Source organism: Haliotis rufescens, unplaced genomic scaffold (genome assembly GCF_023055435.1).
Source record: "Haliotis rufescens isolate VD_foot unplaced genomic scaffold, xgHalRufe1.0.p SCAF_4, whole genome shotgun sequence".
Lineage (NCBI taxonomy): Eukaryota > Metazoa > Mollusca > Gastropoda > Lepetellida > Haliotidae > Haliotis > Haliotis rufescens.
In genome coordinates, this window is record NW_025964112.1 from 30,286,945 (window position 1) to 30,310,840 (window position 23,896).

The 23,896-nt window shown below is 39.2% G+C and overlaps 1 protein-coding gene across 6 annotated transcripts in view; it reads left to right on the plus strand.

Annotated features, from left to right (window-relative positions):
- The window catches only part of LOC124119867 (carbamoyl-phosphate synthase [ammonia], mitochondrial-like), a 95,622-nt gene that overhangs the window by 26,393 nt on the left and 45,333 nt on the right, over nucleotides 1-23,896 (plus strand). For all 6 annotated transcript variants that reach the window (XR_006858717.2, XR_006858718.2, XM_046482530.2 and 3 more), the window contains 14 exons: nucleotides 12,323-12,469; nucleotides 12,767-12,859; nucleotides 13,332-13,421; nucleotides 13,589-13,717; nucleotides 15,038-15,141; nucleotides 15,380-15,521; nucleotides 15,871-15,948; nucleotides 16,361-16,456; nucleotides 17,165-17,260; nucleotides 18,128-18,317; nucleotides 18,642-18,928; nucleotides 21,926-22,070; nucleotides 22,392-22,468; nucleotides 22,608-22,741. Coding sequence is in view for 4 of the 6 variants with exons in the window: in XM_046482530.2 (XP_046338486.2) it covers nucleotides 12,323-12,469; nucleotides 12,767-12,859; nucleotides 13,332-13,421; nucleotides 13,589-13,717; nucleotides 15,038-15,141; nucleotides 15,380-15,521; nucleotides 15,871-15,948; nucleotides 16,361-16,456; nucleotides 17,165-17,260; nucleotides 18,128-18,317; nucleotides 18,642-18,928; nucleotides 21,926-22,070; nucleotides 22,392-22,468; nucleotides 22,608-22,741 (1,808 nt within the window). In the remaining 2 variants the exon portion in view is untranslated. The remainder of the gene's footprint in view (nucleotides 1-12,322; nucleotides 12,470-12,766; nucleotides 12,860-13,331; nucleotides 13,422-13,588; nucleotides 13,718-15,037; nucleotides 15,142-15,379; nucleotides 15,522-15,870; nucleotides 15,949-16,360; nucleotides 16,457-17,164; nucleotides 17,261-18,127; nucleotides 18,318-18,641; nucleotides 18,929-21,925; nucleotides 22,071-22,391; nucleotides 22,469-22,607; nucleotides 22,742-23,896) is intronic.

Below are 23,896 nucleotides of genomic sequence, written 5' to 3' on the forward strand. Positions count from 1 at the left end.
ACCTTCAGGTTGTTGTATCGGGGGACCGGGGTTCGATTCGACTCGACATCTCCGGCGACAAGTACAAGGGTAATAGATAAAAGCAACAATCTAAGTCCCAGCCGGGTACCCCCTGGTAGCTTTAAACCGGGGTATCTAGCGCCGACTCGTCGACCTCGTGGACAAATACGTCCTATTCTAACTCTCAAAATGCTAATATCTATCCCCATACCTGCTTTGTGGGATCACCATACACTTAGACAGCATATGCACCTCCGTTTGTTTGGAAAACCTTCCTTCTTTTCCCACAATTTCCGATTTTTTTCATGACGGCCAAAACAGAATTTGATCTATTAATATCTGATTTGTTAGATACTCATATGCGTGATGAATGTAATGATCTTCCATTCACGGAAGAATTGTTATCTGGTGAGATCACAGAACAAGAAGTGAGGGAAGTCTTAAAAATGGTCAGGCGTCAGGCGTTGATGGAGTCAAAATATCAGGAGATTTTTTAATACCATATTTGTTGCTTTTATTCAATAAAATCCTTGATACAGGTATATTCCCCGATGCATGGAATGTTGGAATGATAATGTCTTTATAAAAATCAGGAAATGTCAGTCAACCAAACAATTAAAGAGGTATATCTCTTTTAAATGTCATGGGAAAACTATTTGCATTTATTATTGAAAAACGACTTAGAATTTGGCTTGAAATAAATGATATGATATCTGAAGCTCAAGCAGGGTTTCGATCTTGGTATTCTACAGTTGACAAAATCTTTGTTCTACCGTCACTTTGCTCAAAATATTTATGTAAGCCTAGAGGTCGTTTTTATTGCGCCTTTGTTGATTTCCGCAAAGCTTTTGATTACGTTGATAGAAAAAAACTGCTGTACCTATTGATCACTGAAGGATGTCGTGGAAAACTGTCAATAGTTCTTAAGAATATGTATTCCTCAGTCAAAGAGTGTATTAAAACTGACTCGGGTACAACTCCTTGTTTTACTACTTCCAGTGGTGTTCGTCAAGGATGCATCTTGAGTCCAGTCTTATTATCTTTTTTAAACGAACTTGTTTCTGAAATTTACAAAGAATGTCATCATGGTGTGTTTGTGACACAAGATATTATAGATCTTATGCTATTGATGTTCGCGGATGATGTTGCTCTGGTGGCCTACTATGTGGTAGGCTTGCAGAAACAGCTTAATGTATTGCAGTCCTTTTGTATTAAGTGGGGTTTGGAAGTAAACCTTGACGAAACCAATGTTATTGTTTTTAGAAATGGTGGAATTGTATCGAAGCATGAAAATTGGATATATGGTGATAAACATTTAAAAGTTGCAAGTTATTATAAGTATTTAGGACTATTAATGTCCTCAAGATTAAATTGGTCCAAGGCTTGTAAGACATTAGCGCTACAGGCATCTAAGGCAATGTTTCCTATTTATAAATTATTCAAGAACATAAATTTATCTCATTTCAACAGCAAATTCGATATTTGATGGTAAAATTCTACCTATTTTGTTGTACGGCTCGGAAATATGGGGCATTAAATATTTTGAATCCATTGAGAAAGTTCACACTTTGTATTTTAAGCAGTTTTTATGCATTGGTAAATATGCTTCAAATAAGGCAGTACTTGGTGAAACTGGTCGCTGTAGTATATACGTACATAGCCAGCTGCGTGTTGTTAAATATTGGATAAAATTATTAAAAATGGAAGCTCACATGTACCCATTTCAATGTAACAAAATGCTAAAACAATTAGATGATGAAGGGGAAACGATTTTGGTGTCTGGTGTAAGAAGCATATTATTTAATACTGAATTTTCTTTTGTATGGATCTCACAAGACACTGGTAATGAAAAACCATTTTTGCTCAAATTTAAATAAAGATTATTAGACATATTTCAGCAAAACTGGCACCAACAAGTTTCCTCTTCACACTTTCTTAAGCATTATGCTGGTATTAAATCATTGTTACAACCAGAAAAATATTTAAGCATATTACAAGATAAAACTCAATTGAGAGCTCTTTGTAAATTTAGAATATCTCTCCATAACTTCCTTGTCAATAAATATCGTAGAACCAAGGATAGTGATTTTGAAAATTATATATGTTCTAACTGTACCAACCAGGAGATTGAAGACGAGTTTCATGTTCTTATTATATGTGAAAAATATAAAACGTTGATATTAAAGTTTCTACCTAATTTAGATATTACACACAAAGACAATCAATCAATTGATGATCAATTTGTTGAATTCGACCAATGAAGAAGTTATTAAATCTTTAGCAATGTATTTGAAACATGTATTTAGACTCAGGTGAATATATTATACTATGGTCAAGATCACGTTGATTTTTATGTATCTGTTAAATCTGAACTGTACTATGGGCCATATGGCCTTGCATACTTAATAAACTGTCTGTCTGTCTGTCTGTTGTAGTATTATGATTCAAGTTCCGTTGCAACCCTTGTGGATGTACAAGTTAATAGTGGTAGCATTTCGCTTACTAAGATATTTATGTCCTATAATATACACCTAATAAGGCTGATGTATACTCTCAAGGAATTGTTGACTCTTACATAATATAATAATATATAGTATTGGTTTATATCCAGCGCCCGGTGAAGCATCTGAAAAGATAGATACTGTTGATGGATTTCGATTACATCAAATAAGTGAAATAAAACATCAAGTAGCGAAGGAGCGTGATTCTAGAATTGGATTATATTAAGATTATCAAAGTGCTGTGAATGCTCTTGACGGATTTGACACTGCTCTTGTAGCAGCTAGCATGGAACTTATTTACTATATATATATAATCGCAACACCTATCGTACTTTGCATGGAAGTAGCAGCCGGAGTCTCTGGACTGGCAGGAATAGCGATTAAATATATTTCTCGTAAGTTGCAAAATAAAGCATTAAAACATAATAGTATTCGTGTATTGGCTGAAGCAAAGTTAAATAGCCTTGAGGATCATATCTCAACAGCACTGGGTGATTGCAAGATATACGAGGAGGAGTTTAGTTAAGTGTTGTCAGAACTCACCAAATACAACGAAATGAAGCAGGAGATTCGATGAAATTCTTGTAAGACCAGTGGCCTAAATGAAGATGAGAAAAAAAGGTTAATAGAACATGGGAGACAACAAGCTTGCCAAGTATCCCGTGCCAAAACCAAAGAACTGGTTGGAGATTAAGAATAAATTGTTTCTTTGATATGCAACATGATTCATGACGATCATTGGATCGCATCGTATAATTTGCAAAGAAAAATACCTCGATAGTTGCATTGTGTGTATCTTGTCTCGGTCTAGGTGTCAGTGCGGAACCCCCTTTCCCTATACTACTCCGCGAAACAGGGTGTGTTTGGTATACTAAACCCTCCTGATCATGACTGGGACGTGTGAGCTTCTGCGAAGTTATCCGTAACTGTGCTATTTGGAACATTTATATGGAATACTGTAAGGGACATTCTCGCGATCTCGCATTCTCGCGATCTCGACCTTTGGAAACGAGGTAAATATACCCAAAACACGAGAATGCGAGATCGCGAGAACGCGAGATTTGGCCAAAATCTCGCGTTCTCGCGATCTCGTGTTTTTGGTACATAGCACTTTTAGTCAAAAGTCGACAACGCGAGAATGCGACATTTGGACATGATGCAAAATCTCGCAATCTTGCAATCTCGACTTGTCAAATTAGGCCACAAAAACACGAAATCGCGAGAACGCGAGAATGCGACATTTCATTTTCTCGCGATCTCGCGTTCTCGTGTTCTCGCGTTTTAGACGCTGTCCGTGCGCATGTGTAATATCATGAGGCCAAGCGCATGCGCACGTTAGTAGTCCTTTGGTCATGCTTCTTTCATGCTCTTCATTCTCCAAGTAGCATTTAGCAAACTTATGACTTGAGCTTGAAAATGCTATGTAATTTACATACACAAAGTCTGAGTCATCTCCCGTTGTTACCGTTTCCTATGTACTTTATAATAAAACCCTAAACATGCTCAATATAATTTAACAAAAGAAATTGTGTCTATGAATGTCAAATGATGGTGAAAACATAAATGTGTCCGAAAGCTGGAAACAAAACTATTACCGTCAGTGAGTGAGTAAGTAATATTGCTTAAAGCCGCATCAGCAGTATTGCAGTTATTCGCGGCTACACTGTCAGTTACAGAAATAATCACAAGCCTGTGAGTTTCTCAATGAGGCAATTTTATACACGGCTAGAATATTCATTAAAATAAAATTCTCACAGACCAATTTGTAGCATTCGGATAAAATGATATTGTCCGATGTTGTTTTTTTGTTTTTTTATACGATACCATATTCGCTACTTAAATTAATTGATTTTCATCCGCTGCCGCCTGACAACAAAACATCCTGCCTCACATTATTCTAATGCCCTCAAATTCCTAGAAATAGAAGTATCGTTAATATGAGTGTTCCTACTTTCTTTACCTGATAAAATACTCCGTACACGTAGCCCTACTGAGCACACATGATGCATGCGAATCGCATCCGCCGACAGCAATTGTACATATAAGCCTAAAGTAGGTCGATAAGAACAAAATAAAAAGGTTAAAACTAAAATGCCTCCTGTCTCCCATGTTTTTAAAAAATCAATCAAACTGTAACTAATAATTTTATTGCGGCCTTAACATTCAAATGACAGGCATGCTTATACTGGAAAAGTACCCCCAATATCCAGCCTGGGGGACCGGCATGACTCTGAATAAGTGAGTGAGTTTGGCTTAACACTGCTTTGAACAGTGTGTATATTTTAGTTATACCCCGGCTTGTCGGTTTAAAGGGGCACTAATCTTCTTCTCGGCTGTCTAACACTGCCAGCTGGGGCTCACCATCTGCCGATTTGCTCACTGACGCAACTGAGCGTGACAAGAGACTGGACTACTGTGTTCAAGAACATTGGTTGGTTACCTGTAATCTCTGAATCTCAGACAAAGGGCGCATGTTAATTAATTTCTTCAGCCTAAACAAACGGACAAAAAGAACGATGGAGGCTCATCGGATGTCGTTATTTGGAAATACCCCAGATGGTTATAAACTGAGGGCCAAAAGAAACGTTACCAACATTAACTGATTTGCCACTTTGAAACAAAGATGCCAACCTGTTCAAAAACAGTAAAGAACACATTTCACGAATACAGCCTTCATGTTCTCTGTCGTTCTTTGCACGTGCTTGGCGGATTTTGGGAAATATTGGTGTTTTTCAGCAATTTTTTAAAACAATCTTCCCCAAATTATCGTGCAATTTCCGGGTTGAATTACGCAGGGATCTGTTCCCTATCAATGGTTGCGATGATTAACATGAACTGCTCCAAGATGACCATTACCAGACTGGTCGCACGTCTCCGACAGACTGGCAGAACCGCAGACAGACCACGGAGTGGCAGACCAAAGGTCACGACCCCGCAGGATGACCGCTTTTTACGGGTACTTCATCTGAGAAACAGATTTCTTACTGTGACGTTATCAGATGCCAACTGCTTAGGACATCCGGTCAGCAGACAAACAGTGACCAGACGACTACGACATTATGGTCTCCGGGCTTATCGCCCTTTCAAGGGCATGACCTTGACCCGTCAACATCGACGTGCCAGATTGACGTGGTGCAGACAACTCAGCGATGGCAACAAAGGGAATGGCGGCGAGTGCTGTTTAGTGACGAGAGCAGGTTCCAACTCTTCAAACCTGATGGGCGGACGCGAGTGTATCGACGACGTGGTGAACGTACGGCTCCTTGTTGTGTCCAGGAGGTGGAACCTTTAGGGGGCGGAAGTGTGATGGTCTGGGACGACATTTGCGGGGACGAGAAGACGGAACTTGTCATCATCGAAGGCAATCTGACAGCACAACGCTACACTGACAATATCTTACGGCCAGTGGTTCTTCCTTTCATCCAGCGTCAACAACGGACGGTGTTCCAACAAGATAACGCCACACCCCATAAAGCCCGTATTACTAGAGACTTCCTCAACGCCAACAACGTGACTGTCCTGCCGTGGACAGCTCGATCACCAGATCTGTCACCCACAGAACATCTCTGGGACCAGCTGGGGCGTCGTCTTCGGAAACGTCAACATCCTCCCATCACGAGACAAGCGTTGATCGTTGCCCTCCGTGAGGAATGGAATCTGAAACCTGCAACGCCGCATTCGAAGATGCATTGCCGCTCATTGAGGTCATATCCCGTATTGAACGGTCTGGGCCGTCGTCACCTTAAAGTTGTAACCAATGTTGTTGATCGAATACTGGACGAATGACCCCTTGTCAAGAAATGTCCCTGTTGGAGGTCAAGGACTTTGTTGTTGAATTAGTAAATCGCATTTTACTGTTCTGAATGATGTATTTCTACAATACAATAATTGTTTTCGCTGCTTCAATTTGTTTTGGTCATATTTTATCCTAGAAATATCGTTGGTAACGTTTCTTTTGGCCGTCAGTTTATTTTTATAGTATCCCAGCTGTGAAAGCATTTTCGGGTTTTGGATTGCGCGGATAATACGTTGTCATCCACGTTTTGGGGCATAACCCTACACCTGTGTCTTTGTTGCCATTCACTAGAAGCTCAGTTAATGAATCTATTACAGGTATAGTTAGTAGTAGCACTACTCAGATTACCTGACAACGGTTCCCATTTGGCATGTCTTGTGTCTGGGGTAATTATTTCATCTGAATCCAGGTTTGAATTGAGGTGAAATGTATGTTATGTAATATTCACGTGGCAGCCCAGCAAGAGGAGTGATCAGTTCATTTACTTTTTTGTACACGGATCATTCCTCGCCATCAAAAGTTCCACAGAAAATACGTTCATTGATTAATCACTGTTATCTTGCACAGTGGATTTGTAAGTGTTTACATGTGTAGGTTTACTAAAGCAGACGGAATACACTCATATCATGGCGTGAAGTGCCGATGTAAAAACAACATACTTGGTTCAAAGGATTAGCCGCTAATACGTTTATTGATTGTTCATCAACTCCATGGATATTTTTAAAGCACCATGGACATCATGAACATAATTGTCACACGTGCTATCTTAGCTGACCGATGAGACTTGACACCTTTGTAAAAACATCTGAAAGAAACTTAGTGATCAGTTGCGAAACGAACACGGGTTATAATATCCAGATACGCTATATGTATATATTTTAACATTTGATGTAACAGAGCCATGTGACGTCGAATAAGTTTATTTGTACAGCTGCAGACGTATGGGATATTGTTCCTGTATGTGAATATTCACGGATACATTCCTCGAACAAGGAAGCTGCCCAAATGTATACATAAAACAGCGGTGGGTCGTAATTATGATATTTACATTTTGTTTTCATTCATTTGCTGTTGCATTGGATAGAATCAGTTTTGTTCTTCTTGTACCTGTAGGCGTGTATACATGTATATTACACTCAATGTGTAAAAGTGATTCACTCAGGCAATTTATAAAATGTCTAAATATTTCAGTAATATAGAAATTGACTGAATCCAAGTCCAGATTGACTAACAATTTTTAAGAGGTTCAAAAGGGCTTAAAAATAGACTATTTATCCTAGTATTAGAGTGAGTGAGTGTGTTTGTTTTTACCCCCCTTTTAGCACTATTTCAGCAATAACCACTAGGCTACCCGACCGCCCCGCTAGTATTAGAAGCCAAAACTATAGAAACGTACTTTGAATTTTGTTTTCCTTTAATCCTATCATTTTTAGTCACTGGGTGATGAAATTGACCGATTTACAGTCAATTTGTAAAATAACTGAATATTTAGGCGTTGCAAAAATTGCCTTCGTGAAACTTTATACATTTTGGCTAAACAATATACCCACAATGAAATACTATCAATAAAAGCGATACATGCGCTTACGAATGGCGCAGCACAGGTCGCGAACTAGTCTTGATATCTGCCATATCATCCGGATACTCACGGGGGAGGTTGGGTGGGGGCGGGGAGGGGGGGGACAATAACTAAGGCAACACCCAGTCTCGGGGCATTTCTGTAGATCAGTGTCCCTTTAAATGAGAGGAAACCTTCCATCGTAGGTTTCTGGCACATCCAAGGGACGCAACTCTACACAACGAATTGCGACAACTCAGACGACTGAGCCCCACGATGACTGTATAGGAAATCAGCACAAAAACACGAGAACGCGAGATCGCGACACTTGTCCAATGTCGCAATCTCGAGTTCTCGCGTTCTCGTGTTTTTGAAAATAGTTACATATAACTGTATAGGCAATTAGCACAAAAACGCGAGAACGCGAGATTGCGACATTGGTCAAGTGTCGCGATCTCGCGTTCTCGCGTTCTCGTGTTTTTGAAAATAGTTACATATAACTGTATAGGCAATTAGCACAAAAACACGAGAACGCGAGAACGCGAGATTGCGACATTGGTCAAGTGTCGCGATCTCGCGTTCTCGTGTTTTTGTTCTAAATGCCTATACAGTTATATGTAACTATTTTCAAAAACACGAGAACGCGAGAACGTGAGAATGCGACATTGGACAAGTGTCGCGATCTCGCGTTCTCGTGTTTTTGTGCTTATAGCCTATACAGTTGTATGTGACTATTTTCAAAAACACGAGAACGCGAGATTGCGACATTGGTCAAGTGTCGCGATCTCGCGATCTCGCGTTCTCGTGTTTTTGTGCTAATTGCCTTTAGAGTTATATGTAACTATTTTCAAAAACACGAGAACGGGAGAACGCGAGAACGCGAGAACGCGAGAACGCGAGATTGGTCAAGTGTCGCGATCTCGCGATCTCGCGTTCTCGTGTTTTTGTGCTAATAGCCTATACAGTTGTATGTAACTATTTTCAAAAACACGAGAACGCGAGATTGCGAGATTGGTCAATTCTCGCGATCTCGCGTTTTTGTGCTAATTGCCTATTCAGTTATATGTAACTATTTACAAAAACACGAGAACGCGAGAACGCGAGATCGCGACACTTGACCAATGTCGCAATCTCGCGTTCTCGCGTTCTCGCGTTCTCGCGTTTTTGTGCTAATTGCCTATACAGTTATATGTTACTATTTTCAAAAACACGAGAACGCGAGAACGCGAGAATGCGAGATTGGACAAGTGTCGCGATCTCGCGTTCTCGTGTTTTTGTGCTTATAGCCTATACAGTTGTGTCTAACTATTTTCAAAAACACGAGAACGCGAGATTGCGACATTGGTCAAGTGTCGCGATCTCGCGATCTCGCGATCTCGCGATCTCGCGTTCTCGTGTTTTTGTGCTAATTGCCTATAGAGTTATATGTAACTATTTTCAAAAACACGAGAACGCGAGAACGCGAGAACGCGAGATTGGTCAAGTGTCGCGATCTCGCGATCTCGCGTTCTCGTGTTTTTGTGCTAATAGCCTATACAGTTGTATGTAACTATTTTCAAAAACACGAGAACGCGAGAACGCGAGATTGCGAGATTGGTCAATTCTCACGATCTCGCGTTCTCGTGTTTTTGTGCTAATTGCCTATACAGTTGTATGTAACTATTTTGTAAGGTAATTCGTCACGGTAAACTCGCGTGCAACGGCGTGAACTGATGTGCGCACGAACCATTGTATCCAACATCTTTAAGACACTGCTTATTACTGTCTACAAACTCAAAAAGTTGGAAGAATGATGTTGGATGATGAATAAAATCTCACGCTCGTGTCTTTTGACATCAAAACGACGAAATAAACCACAAGGTTCATAGGAATTTCTGCTATGCTAATTAATGCAGTTTATTTCAAAATGGCTGCTCAAAATCACGTGACTTTTGACAATGTCAGAATGCACATTTTCCAAGTCTTTTGATTATACAGAAATATATATGTAGACTGGTAACATAATAAAGTCAAGAACACGCTCCCTTTCTTGCCTGTGAACTGACTGAATTTGACAAATATTGTCTGACAACTAACAGTCAAATAACCAACATGGATGCCTAATGGTATTTTTCAGAAAGATTTTGTTTGTTTGTTGTTAACACCGCACTCAGCAATATTCCAGCTATATGACGGCGGTCTGACATCAAATATATAAACACTCATTTGGGTGGCCCAGTCGTCTAAGGCGCCGCGATTCTCTGTGCAGAGTTGCGTCAGTTGGGCACGCCCGAAACCTATGATTGTGGGTTCGAATCCCGGTCTGCCCTGATTATGTTTCTTGTTTCACAATACCCGTTCTCGTGGGCTTCATCGAAGAGGTAAACGTCTGAGACCTGCATCACTTCGGGCTTTCCTCTCATATTAAGCTGACACGCTGTGATATAACTGGAATACTGATAAAAGCAGTGTTAAACCCAACTCTCGCACTTACTCTATAGATGACTACGCGTTCAATCGCTATGAACATCGAAGAACGAAGCGGGATGTATTACACAATTAATCATGACCTCATTTCTGATGATTCGATTGTGATCTTGTAACATTATAACGCAGTGAGTGACGACGTTAATTGTGAGAGGGAAGTGACCGTCAGGTTGCTCTCCATGGATGTTGTGGCACTTCTATCGTAATGGCGGCTGCATGAAGACGATAAACATCCCAGTGTCACCCACAGGGTACGGGTAATTTACATGTTTGTCGTGTCTCGAAATATGAATTGTAAATAGTGTATCGTGCCAAATATATGGTGAGTTACTGAATAAATACAGCAGTTTCAAGAAAGTGGTAATTGTATTTATAATGTTAAGTGTATTTTACAACATGGACCAGGTTTATATCGTATCTTATGAGTGATGTCGGGATCGAGTTATCGCCCTTGATGAATTGTTTGTTTATTATAGGGTTAAGATAATGATTTTGTATATCATTGATTATTAAGTTCATGTTCATGTACAGAATATAGACGTATGTTTATATGAACTGAATGATTGTGTGAATATGTATGTGTATGAAACCTATGCAGTATTGTTTTTATAATGTTATTGTTTTGTACATTAAAGGATGTCATTATCTACTCTGGCAATAAACACTCACACCCGTAGCCTATGTTTGAAATTGTATTTTTCTTCACAATCCCCGGTTACAATATGACAATCGGTTTTGGGAGAAAAGGTACGTGTAATCGACCTGAGGATTGTGTGAGCATATGCGGGAAATACCCGCCTTAAATAGGGGTAAATATTTTTAAACCTTGTACATTTTATCAACATCCTTAAAGAGGCTGTACATAATGTTGATATATCATATAATCATTAAACGACTCGTGGTTGTTGTATATTGTACAATAAAACACTAGCCCCTCATGGTTTATTCTCCCTGCAGTGTTTTATTGTACTCCCACTCGTCGTTTATTTCTTTAACAGTGGCCCGCTCATTTATGATAACATGCGGGCGGTTTAATGATAATTTTATCCATTTTAACTATAAAATAATGTAAAGCGGGATGTTTTGTAGTCAGGTTGGAGCGGATGAAAATATGATAATTAATTTTGTATTTCAAATTGGTCTATGAGAATTTTGCCTTTCATGAATATGCTAGCCGTGTATAACATTGCCTCATGGAGAAACTCACTGGCCTGTGATTATTTCTGTAACTGTAGTACTGCTGGTGCGGCTTTAAGCAATATTACTCACTCACTGACGGTAATAGTTTTGTTTCCAGCTTTCGGACACATTAATGTTTTCACTATCATTGGACATTCATGTACACAATTTCTTTTGTTAAATTATATTGAGCATGTTGAGGGTTTTATCATAAAGAACATAGGAAACTGTAACAACGGGAGATGACTCAGACTTTGTGTATGTAAATTACATAGCATTTTCAAGCTAAAGTCATAAGTTTGCTAAATGCTACTTGGAAAATGAAGAGCACGAAAGAAGCATGACCAAAGGACTACTAACGTGCGCATGGGCCTTGACCTTGTGATATTACGCATGCGCACGGACAGCGTCTAAAACGCGAGAACACGAGAACGCGAGATCGCGAGAAAATGAAATGTCGCATTCTCGCGTTCTCGCGATTTCGTGTTTTTGTGGCCTAATTTGACAAGTCGAGATTGCAAGATTATGAGATTTTGCATCATGTCCAAATGTCGCATTCTCGCGTTGTCGACTTTTGACAAAAAGTGCTATGTACCAAAAACACGAGAATGCGAGATCGCGAGAACGCGAGATTTTGGCCAAATCTCGCGTTCTCGCGATCTCGCATTCTCGTGTTTTGGGCATATTTACCTCGTTTCCAAAGGTCGAGATCGCGAGAATGCGAGATCGCGAGAATGTCCCTTACAGTATTCCATACATTTATCATTATGAAATTTGATATGAAATAACTGCATGGTGTTTGAAATAACTCTCTTATGCCAGGTGAGTGGTCTGATTGTTCAGGACTACACCGACCAACATAGCCACTGGAATGCTGTGAAATCTTTGTCCCAGTGGCTGAAGGAAGAACACATCCCTGCCCTGTATGGTATCGACACGCGGATGATTACAAAGATAATCAGAGATGAGGTGAATATGGTGTCTTTCCAAAGTATTTTGTACAACTAAGATGTGTAAGTGCTGCGTTTATATTTAGTGTTTCATGTGGTATACTGAGATGTACTCGCCAGGGAAATACACGTCATTTTCATAGCAAATTAATTTGAAATTATTTAAGAAACTACGTTCGATTGCCTAAAGCAGCAAGTTTTCTTTTTCCATAAACCGAAACAATAGACGTAGTTGGGTGGATTGGTGCAGTGTGTATCTTGAACATGATGGTAGAACATGATGGAACTCGAATTTAGTATTTTTTCTTTTATGCAGGGGACTATTCTTGGTAATATTGAGTTTGATGGAAGGGAGGTGGAATTTGATGACCCTAATCTTCGCAATCTGATGGCTGAAGTTTCCACAAAGGTGTGTTCGCCCGCTGTCATGTCTTTCATGGCCACGAGAAACATTTGCCGACAAGAAGACATTCTACAGAAATGTTCCATGTTATAACTTTCCTTCCTGTATTGTGACTAAAAGTACTTCCTCCATGCCTGAGCAGGTAAATAGTACTTAAATTGGTACGGAGTCGGTTCAGAACGTAATGTTTGCTTGCTTCTCCTTGCCCATGGTACCTCAAAACAGCTATTCATCCATACTTGGGAAAAGCAAATTCATTTATAGAACTGTGATTTGTGATAGATGTTTTTTCAAACCAAATGTGTCCCCCACCAATCACACAGATATAATGTACTGGTTGTGTTATGAATCCTATCATACGTTTGCATGTTGTAGCTAGGTTACAGATCTAAAAATGCAAGATTTATTATTGATATTATGATATGAGGTTTCTGATATATAAATAAATATTAATTAAGCATTTCATGTATTTCAACAGGAGATACGTGTTTACGGCAAAGGAAATCCCATCCGCATCTTGGCCTTGGATTGTGGCGTGAAACACAACATGTTGCGGAATCTTGTCAAGGTGAGGCACGAAAAGTTACACATGTCAGTTTAGTCCCCGGAAAGGGCGTCATCGGTTCTCTAGTCGACACCTGACAAAATTATCCTTATACACTTATGTCAGTCATACTGGTTGAGAAGATTATGTATTTAATAAACATTTTAAGCATTGGCTTGCGTTGGTGACAGAGAGGAGCAGAGGTCCGACTGGTGCCCTGGGATTATGACTTTACGAACGACGCCTATGATGGATTATTTATTTCTAATGGCCCCGGTGATCCGTCTTTGTCTCTGGAAGCAATCCATCATGTCCAAAAGGTCAGTCATCCCACAAAATAAAAATAAATGTTTTTAAGTAACACAATTCAATTACAGTTTGTATACTAGTGAGTGATTTGGGTTTAACGCTGCTTTAAACTGTATTCCAGTTATATGACGTTATTCCAGTTGTGTCAGCTTAATGTGGGAGGAAATCCCGAAGTGATGCAGGTCTTAGACGTTTACCATTTCGGTGAAACCCGCGAGCATGGGTATGGTGCTGACAAACCTAGAAATACAATCTGGGAGAACCGGGATTCGAACCCACAATCATAGGTTTTTGGCGTGCCCAAGGGACGCAACACTGTACAGCGAATCGCGGCGCCTTAGACAACTGGGCTACCCCTATTGCCTCAGTTTGCATACTAGAATATTTGAGTTCATTAGTTCGGAAGCTGTATAATCACGGGAACCCAATAGAAGAATAAGACTTTCATGAATTCAAAGAAATCACGGATATCGGAGTATACAGATAACTTTGTCTTGTACGTGTCAGTCATTTTGAAAATGCCGATGAAATGTTCTTCCTTGACTAAGATCTGGTTGTTGAAATGATCATATGTTACAAAACAAATAAACAGTTATTAAATTATCAAAGATATAATAAAAAGGAGCCCAGAGACTCTCTTCTCTGAAAACGGCAGTAATCTAGATGAACCAGTTGTTCGCGAAAAGGTGGGCGTTTCCTGCCCCATCCATTGGCTTGAATTTTTTTGCTTGTTTGCTTGTGTCATTGATGGCTGTCCATGGCATTCGTCCGTCGCTAACGTGTTCTCCTCGGCTCAATAAACATGAAACATGCGTGCTTGTTCCAACTAAACGCGGCATATATTTGTCCAAGAGGTTCAAATCTCACCACGGCAACCATGGTGGAAAACACGTTTATTTAAATTTGGTATATTGTCGGGCTCAATATATTTGTTTTAATTTTTTGCGATATTTCATAAAACGAATTTTGTGTGACCTTCATGCACACGTGACGATTTTATCGTTAGTTTTTAATTCCATTCCGCTACCTTAATATTTAGTGAGTGAGTGAGTGAGTGAGTGAGTGTTTCAAACGTCAATATCACAAGGAAAAGGTTTCATTGGCCTTTTCCGTATTTGCGTATTGCTTTTTAAACGTTTTCTCAGTTACCAATGACTGAAATATTCTCATACCTTATGTGGATATATATCACCATTATTCAAGCCTGAGATACTGAAATATTTGGTAGAAAGTATGCTTGAAGAATGAACATGCATACAAGTTTGTTCACACTTGTTACGTTTTGCAGTTGATGAAGAACGTCGTGCTAATGACTGACTCTATATTCCTAGGTTCTGGAGAGCAGGCCTGAGCCGGTATTCGGAATCTGTATGGGCAACCAAATTACAGCACTTGCTGCCGGTGCAAAGTCCTACAAATTACCACTTGGCAACAGGTGCTGACTTTATCTATAACACTAATGCTCTGCTCATAATAGATATAAACACTGTATGTAGGTAGGAGATAACTAGTATTTGCCAAACGTATATATCTAAACGAACAATTGCAACTTCTTGTAGCGAAGAACAAGGCTACAAACGAAAAAAATGATGATCATTTTCATTGTTACTAAAATACAAATAGTTGGACACAACGTGACCCAAGACCGTGAAACTCTCAACGTTTATTTGCAGGGGCCACAACCAGCCTGTTGTAAACGTCGTTACCAAGCAGGCTTTCATTACATCCCAGAACCACGGCTTTGCGATAGACAGTGAGACTCTCCCAGAGGACTGGGGGGTTCTCTTCGTTAATGCAAACGATGGCACAAATGAGGTAAAGCACTATTAAGAGTTTGACATGTTCTTCGTAACAAATGCTACTCAAAGCTACTTAAAGAACACTTAACATTATTGGTAGATTGTGTGTTGCTATACCACCAACCATGACAGATGTGATACGAAAAAGATCGGGTGTTATTTAACTTCTTTTGAGTGGCATATATCAAGGTAATAAATTAGCTTGACAGATTCGAGGTTATTATAATCATGTAACTATCACATCAAAGATGTAAGGAAACATTGTTCCTTTGGCCCACGTTCCGTATCCACGCCGAACATGTAAGATGATATACACTAATGTTGAATAAATGAACAATATACCTAAATAATTTTTCAATTGACAGGGTGTCATGCACAACACCAAACCGATTTTTACAGCGCAGTTTCACCCTGAGGCCTATGGAGGACCAACAGACACAGAGGTAAGATCTGTCACAAACATGGACTGAGAGAGCTATCTCCGGGTTAAACAGTTACAGATGTGAGGTTGCAGCATTTAGGTTAACATGGCTATAAACGATTACTGAAAGAGAAGTATGTGAGTTATCAAAGACACAGATGTGAGAATTAGAGTTAACAAAGTTATTGATACCGTAGAATTTTGGTAGAGACATAAATTGGTTTGAAGGAACATGGAAGCGCCAGTGTGATTTAGCAGTTTTCGAGTTGACGAGTTGTGTATTTGGAATATATTCGAGTAAACACAAAGATGCCAATTAGCCAGTTTGGATAATTTTTTTGTGAAGAGATTATCGGGCTTACACTTGATAGTAAGTGCACTTTGATCAGGAGACTAATATCTATATGACGACATATTGTCTCCCTGTGTTTCAGTTCCTCTTTGACTACTTCCTGGACCTGATCAAGACAAAGGAGAAGTACGTAGTGAATGTCATGCCTAGCTTCAAGGCCAGACCACAACCCGCGAAGGTGACAAAATTTGCCTCAACTCCTCTTCGAGGTTTACTATGTAGTTTGTACAATCGCCTGTTTTCGAAATGGTTATTGAAATGTTTAGTGGAGCTATGGTGCTGATTTATTTGTGATGCTTGAAAATAGATCTGTTATTTCAGCTTACGTCCCGTTGGTCCTTTTTCATTTCAACCGGAAATAATGATACCATACACAATGTTCTGGCAGTTACATACATATATATGCATGCTTTTAAGGATATTAATTTGAATCAGTGTTGTCATTTCATATGTTTTATTGTTTATTATGAGTGATAGCTACGATTGCTTTGAATTTCGATCTTTATTTTGTCACATACTGATAAAGAGTGAGTGTTAACAACGGCCTGTTTCCCATGTTCAGTGTATGACAAGATGATGTGAAGAAAGAGGTATTTAAACGACTTAAATGAATTTGTTGGAACTGCCAATTTCTAGTCAAACCTTTATCTTCCAATATTCCCTCGGTTATTTTTATATGATCTATTTTAATGACTTGATATCTTTTCCAATCTGATTATGGGGTAGTAAACTGTTGGTGGTGTCTTTTGGAGATTACAAGGCCACATAGAAACCAATACACCTACATCGCGATTGTGATCAAACCTGTTCACTTTCAGAAAGCTTGAGACGTACATTTATAATACTTGCAATATAACACCTTTACCGAAATGCATTACGTCTGCAGATGTCCAAAGTTCTTGTGCTAGGCAGTGGTGGGTTGTCAATTGGACAGGCAGGGGAATTTGACTACAGCGGTACACAAGCAATTAAAGCTTTGAAGGTGAGCACATGTTTGTGCACGTGAAGACATCCCTTGATTCCCTGAAACTGCTTTTCATCTCACGTTCCCGTTACATATTAAAATGATCAGATGACATAATCAAGGTAAGGCTTTAGTGTAAGTACATAAGCAGAAAATATCAGTATAACAGATTCCCATGTAACTATATCAATACATTGTGAGAAGTGAGTATCAGCACCAAAGAAAAATGACAACATATCTTCTTCATCTTGTAATTCCAACTGGACATAGGTTTCAACATCAAGCAGATCACTAAAAGTTGTCCATTTCTTTCCTGCAGTAGAGCTTCACAATGTAATATGATGTGATTATCATAATCAAAGGCATGCTTGTTACACAATAAACAGTCCCTGGAAGTTTTCTTTCGTGATGAAACTCTAACACAAAATTTTAAACTTGACCTCTGTTCTGGGTTCAGATATGCTGTAATAACTGCACAAAGCGCGACTGTGAGAATACGGCAACATTTTAACAAATTTGGTTTCCACCAAAGGGTGACAATGCGGCAGCACCTCTATGTCTGTTGGGCCTTACATCTACAATTCACGAAAAAGGCGTTTTGTATTGTACAACAACACGACCATGTGACATGGTCCTACTCAGTGTAAATGTACATGTAGCGAGACGACTCGTTATGTAGAAACTTTGTGGCTGTATGTTTGCATCCAGTTCAAGACCAAAGTTTGTGATCCTTTCGCAATGATCACCTCAACTGTTGTTGTTTCACTGACAAGAAAACAACAACATGCACACATTTTCTATGTCACAGTTTTGACTAATTCCTTTGCATATTCTGGTTATGTATTACTATTGACAACAAGACATGCATTATGATATAAACTCCAGGAGGAAGACGTGAACACCATCTTGATGAACCCCAACATAGCCTCTGTACAGACTAACGCAGAAGGAGAGAAGCAAGCCGACTCTGTGTACTTCTTGCCAATTACTCCTGACTTTGTGAGCGAGGTGATCAGGAGAGAGAGGCCGGATGGCATCCTTCTGTCCATGGGTGGCCAGACCGCCCTCAACTGCGGTAGGCTACGTTACAACACCAACACAGGAACAGGACCGTTAACACGCATATGGTCTTTGTTTAATTGTGTAACCTATTTATGTGATATCTGGCTGTCCTCCCACATTAAACCGGCTTGCCATGATACAACTGTTATAATAAATACTGTTTAAAACGCCGTTATCTCACTCACCTACTGCGCGTGAATTTAGTTTCCTTTTCTACATTTTGCACACCAGCACGCATTTACTTAAGTAAATCTGCGGGCGATGGTTACAAATGACACACGAGTATAATTCCCAGGCCAATGGAAGTTTTAATAGTAGTTTATTTTTCTTTTATCAGGAGTTGAACTTCATCGCCAAGGGATCCTTGATGAATATGGAGTTAAAGTTCTCGGTACCCAGATAGACAGTATTAAAGCGACTGAAGACCGGGAGATATTTGCTTCCAACCTGAAACAGATCAATGAAAAATTGGCACCTAGCCGCGCCGTTAACAGCCTGAACGCAGCATTGGCGGCAGCTGACCATATCGGCTACCCGGTGATGGTGAGGGCCGCTTATGCACTTGGTGGATTGGGGTCGGGAGTAGCACGTGATGAAGCCAGTCTTAAGAAGATTACCTCTGCTGTGAGTATGTCCATCATGGATAAATAAGGTGCACAGATATACCTCATCAGTGAAATGAAGTACATCTTGGCGAGAACCAGAGATTGCATGTGTTTATAAACTAAGTTATATCTTAAAACAGGAAATGTCAAGAGAACATCTAGTGACCTATGCCTTTGACCTTCTCCTAACATGTGACATGAAACTACTTACTGTGTGACATGAAACTACTTTTGTGTGATGTGAAATTACTTACTGTGTGCCATAAAACTACTTCTTTGAGACATGAAACTACTTTTGTGTGACATGAAACTACCTTTGTGTGACATGAAACTACTTACTGTATGACCTGAAAGTACTTCTGTGTGACCTGAAAGTACTTCTGTGTGACATGAAACAACTTCTTTAAGCCATGAAACAACTTACTGTGTGACATGAAGCTTCTTTTGTGTGACATGAAGCTACTTACTGTGTGACATGAAACTACTTACTGTGTGACTTGAAACTACTTACTGTGTGACATGAAACTACTTTTGTGTGCTATGAAACTACTTACTGCGTTCCAACTAATTCTTTTAAGCCATGAAACTACTTATTGTGTGACATGAAACTACTTTTGTGTGACATGGGACTACCTACTGTGTGACATGAAACTACTTTTGTGCGCCATGAAACTACTTACTGCGTGAGATGAATCTTAGAGATTTAAATATTTTTTAAACAAGTTTGTTTCATTAAAACACGAAAAACTTGAAAAAGACTTGTAATATCTATCTACATACAAAGAAAATTTATATGACTCCGTTGAAGTCTGGAATGAACAGTATTAAATTTATATATGTAAAAATAACAAACTATGATTTTCAATAAGTGACACTGACAAAGAAACGATCATACTGCTTGTGCAAAGAGAACGAGGTCCAACAGAGGTGACGTATGGTTTCTCAGCTTCATAACATTTAATCATGGCACATAAACGTATGGGACTATTTTTGTGTATTATTTAGGGCCCGAGAAAGCCATTAAAATAGTTATTTCAATGATTAAGAGATTGTTTAAACAAACTAGTAACATTAAAACAGAAAAAAACCTTGAAAAATCAGCTAAAACAGTACAACATCGATAGAGTTCTAATGTTCCTTTATTATATCAACTTCCTTTACTGTTGTTTTCTTCATTTTATGAAAGTTTTCCCGTGTACATGTCATAGATCCTGGTCGTGGGAAAGGGTGTGATAATGCAGAAAACGCATGATCATGTTTAGTTGTGCTTTAATCATTTGGTGTATCTAACGCCGTTCGGTGGTTATGACTTTCACTTTATCTAACTGTACGTCTGTATGTCATTTAGAGGATAATCTCGCGTAGCAGTGAATAGACTAGGCACTGTATGTCATTACAGGATAGTCCCGTAACTCTGTGAATAGGCTAAGCCTTGGTATGTCATTTAGAGGATAATCTCGCGTAGCAGTGACTAGACTAGGCACTGTATGTCATTACAGGATAGTCCCGTAACTCTGTGAATAGGCTAAGCCTTGGTATGTCATTTAGAGGATAATCGAGTGTGGCAGTGAATAGACTAGGCACTGTATGTCATTACAGGATAGTCCCGTAACTCTGCGAATAGGCTAAGCCTTGGTATGTCATTTAGAGGATAATCGAGTGTGGCAGTGAATAGACTAGGCACTGTATGTCATTACAGGATAGTCCCGTAACTCTGCGAATAGGCTAAGCCTTGGTATGTCATTTAGAGGATAATCGAGTGTGGCAGTGACTAGACTAGGTACCTGCATGGTCTGGCCTATATTGGAAAAGGCGCTGCCATCTGGGGGACATCAGTCAATACAGTACACTGTAGAGTGATTCGTTTCTTCCTGGATATTGGAAAGTACACACCAGACGCAGCTGTAGATAGAGAGTTTGCTTGGATTCCACCTATTGTGACCAGACAATGGGACTAACTTGTCAAAATGAACCAATACAGAATCAACAGAAAGAAGAATAACTGGAATAGGAGTACACAACGAGGTCTGTTGCAGCAAGCAGCATCTCTCCTTCCAAGCAGAAAATAAAGTTTAAGTCGGAATGGAAATCCAAGTTGTAAAGAGAAAGTGCAATACGTGGACAGGAAGAAACAAACTACGGATATTCCGAAAATTCAAAACCAGGAGACTCACAGGCGAGCACAGTGCTAATTAGATGTGGTATTGTTCCATCGACATCAGGGATATAATAGAATCTACCCATGGAAAACAGATGAGGTTTGTGCTGTCACGACATTGTCGAAGATGAAGTATTAGACGTCTATGCCAGAGAATAATCAGCCCCGGTTATCTGCCGAAACAGATTCCTTTGAGACTTTATTAAAACATCATGTGAGTGTGTCTTTCTGTCTGTCTCGCTGTATATCATTTACGAGGACGATTTCGTGTAGCAGTGAATAGACTTGGCGCCGGTATATGAAGACGACCTCGTGGTACAGTGAACAGACCCGGCAGGCGTATGTCATTTCGAGGACAACCTCCTGTTGCAGTGAACATGGTTTAACGGCCCTTTCAGCAATATTTGAGCCGCGTTTCTTGCGAGTAGCTGTCAGTGTAAAAAGATATTACTGTTCCTTCCAGATTTCATGATAATCATATGAATTTGCTTTATATTGTCTTATGTGTTTATGTACCATGACTAGTTCCAAAGTTATGCCGAATATAAATCTTCGTCGAAAATCCAATATCTTCCTACTCGACTGTAACTATTGATGTAGTTTTTTTGGGGAAAAATCAAGGTTATTCATGTTCTTTGTACAACATGGCCGCCAGTAGTTTTGCTAGAATTTGAACAAAATGAGTTATTTCTCCTATAACCTCTAATATCTGTGTAAATGTACATCTTAGTCTACTGGGGGCTCCTCTACTGAATATCAAGATTGAGATACTCCAAATGTACTTACGTAATAAAATTTTGCCTCTCGTAAAGCAATGAGACGGGACATGAATATACCCATTGTATGGATTCGTCATAGGCTCTTGCTGTTACCAGCCAAATTTTGATAGAAAAGTCACTAGTTGGATGGAAGGAAGTAGAGTACGAGGTTGTGAGAGACGCCTTCGACAACTGTATCACTGTCTGCAACATGGAAAACCTTGATCCACTTGGCATACATACAGGTAGGTGCACCTTACTCTTGTCATGTCTCCTGTATGTCCACTAACAAAGTTTTGAAACCTTTAGATTAGTGTTAACAACTCAATGTATGAAGGTTGGTTCAAACCTCTTCTAATTATAAATTGTCTGACAGGCGGCCAAAGCTAAGGAAACCAAATATACCACAATGTGTCCGCGTGGAACGGTTATGTAATTTGTCTTGCTGTCGAAAACCCCTTGAAATGGCAGAATAAAGTTTTACAAATGCACAGGAGTTATATATTTGAGTGATTTTGTAGTTAAATGCACACTAACTTATAACTTTACTTAAAAATTCATTATAGGAGACTCCATTGTTGTTGCCCCAAGTCAGACTTTGTCAAATGAAGAATACCATATGCTGCGCGAGACAGCAATTAAGGTAGTATCATTTCTTTCTATTTCTTCGATACCACTTCAGGCAGAACTAATTCTAAATAACTATTTGTCAATGATCGTGAAACTAACAGTAAGGTAGCACTTCCTGACTCTCCTTCCAATAAATATCCATCATTCATAAGGTTGTTCGTCACTTTGGCATCGTTGGAGAGTGCAACATCCAGTATGCCCTCCATCCCCAGTCTATGGAATATTGTATCATCGAGATCAATGCAAGGTTATCAAGAAGTTCGGCTCTCGCATCTAAAGCAACAGGGTAAGTTCAAACAGTTCAACTGGACAGACTTCTTAGACTCTTAGACTGAACTTAAACCGACGTATGTCCGCTGTCCAGTACCTCACATCGTAGGATTTCTGCCAAATGTAAGCACACTTGTCCAATAATTATCCCCCGACAAACAAAGTTGGCGGGGATTATGGAAACGGGCTCCGTCCGTCCGTCCGTCCGTTACGTTTCGTTTCCGGAGCATAACTCAGAAACCGTTCAATATTTTTTCATGAAACTTTGCAGGTCTGTCAAGTACATGCTGAACTGGTGCCTTTTGCTATTTAGAAATTTAAGAAACTTTTATTTTTTACGTTTCCATGGCAAGAAGATGGACTTAGGTTCTGTGAGGGTAGGGTTCGTTTCCGGAGCATAACTTATACACCGTTCAATATTTTTTCATCAAACTCTGCAGGTTTGTCAGGTACATGCTGAACTGGTGCCTTTTGCTATTTAGAAATTTTAGACATTTTCATTTTTTACGTTTCCATGGCAACAAGATGGACTTAGGTTCCAAACTCTTCTTTTTTTACAATTTCCATGACAAGTTCCACCTCGGTTAAAAAAGGTTAGGGTTTGCTTAGATTTAATTATGTATAAATTCTGCAACAGGGGCGGGGGATATAGCCACGTTAGTGTCAAACTCTTTTTATGTAATGTAAGCACACTTGTTCTTTATTTATGTCATGTTAACACACTAGTTATGTAATTATGTAATGTAAACACACTTGTTATGTAATTATGTGGTATAAGCACATGTGTTATGTAATGTAAGCACACTTGTTATGCAGTTATATAATTACACAAACTTGTTATTTAATTATGTAATGTCAGCACATTTGTTAACAAAAGTTGTATACTTAGAAGAACTGAAAATATTGAAATAGTCAAGGTAGAAATAATCCCTATGTATTCCGTCAACAAACATGGCTAACACGCTAATGACTAAAATGGGTCATTAATCCCGTGTACGGTCGAGAATATGTCTTCATGAATATGTGTTGAAAGATGCATATTTTAATTTCAGAATAAATGTATCTTTACTGTTTTTTTGTATTTTTATTTATATGAAACACAGTTACTTTCCTAGTTAGTATATATGTAAACTTAATATAGAGTTATTGTAAAAAACACAGTGAAAAAAGT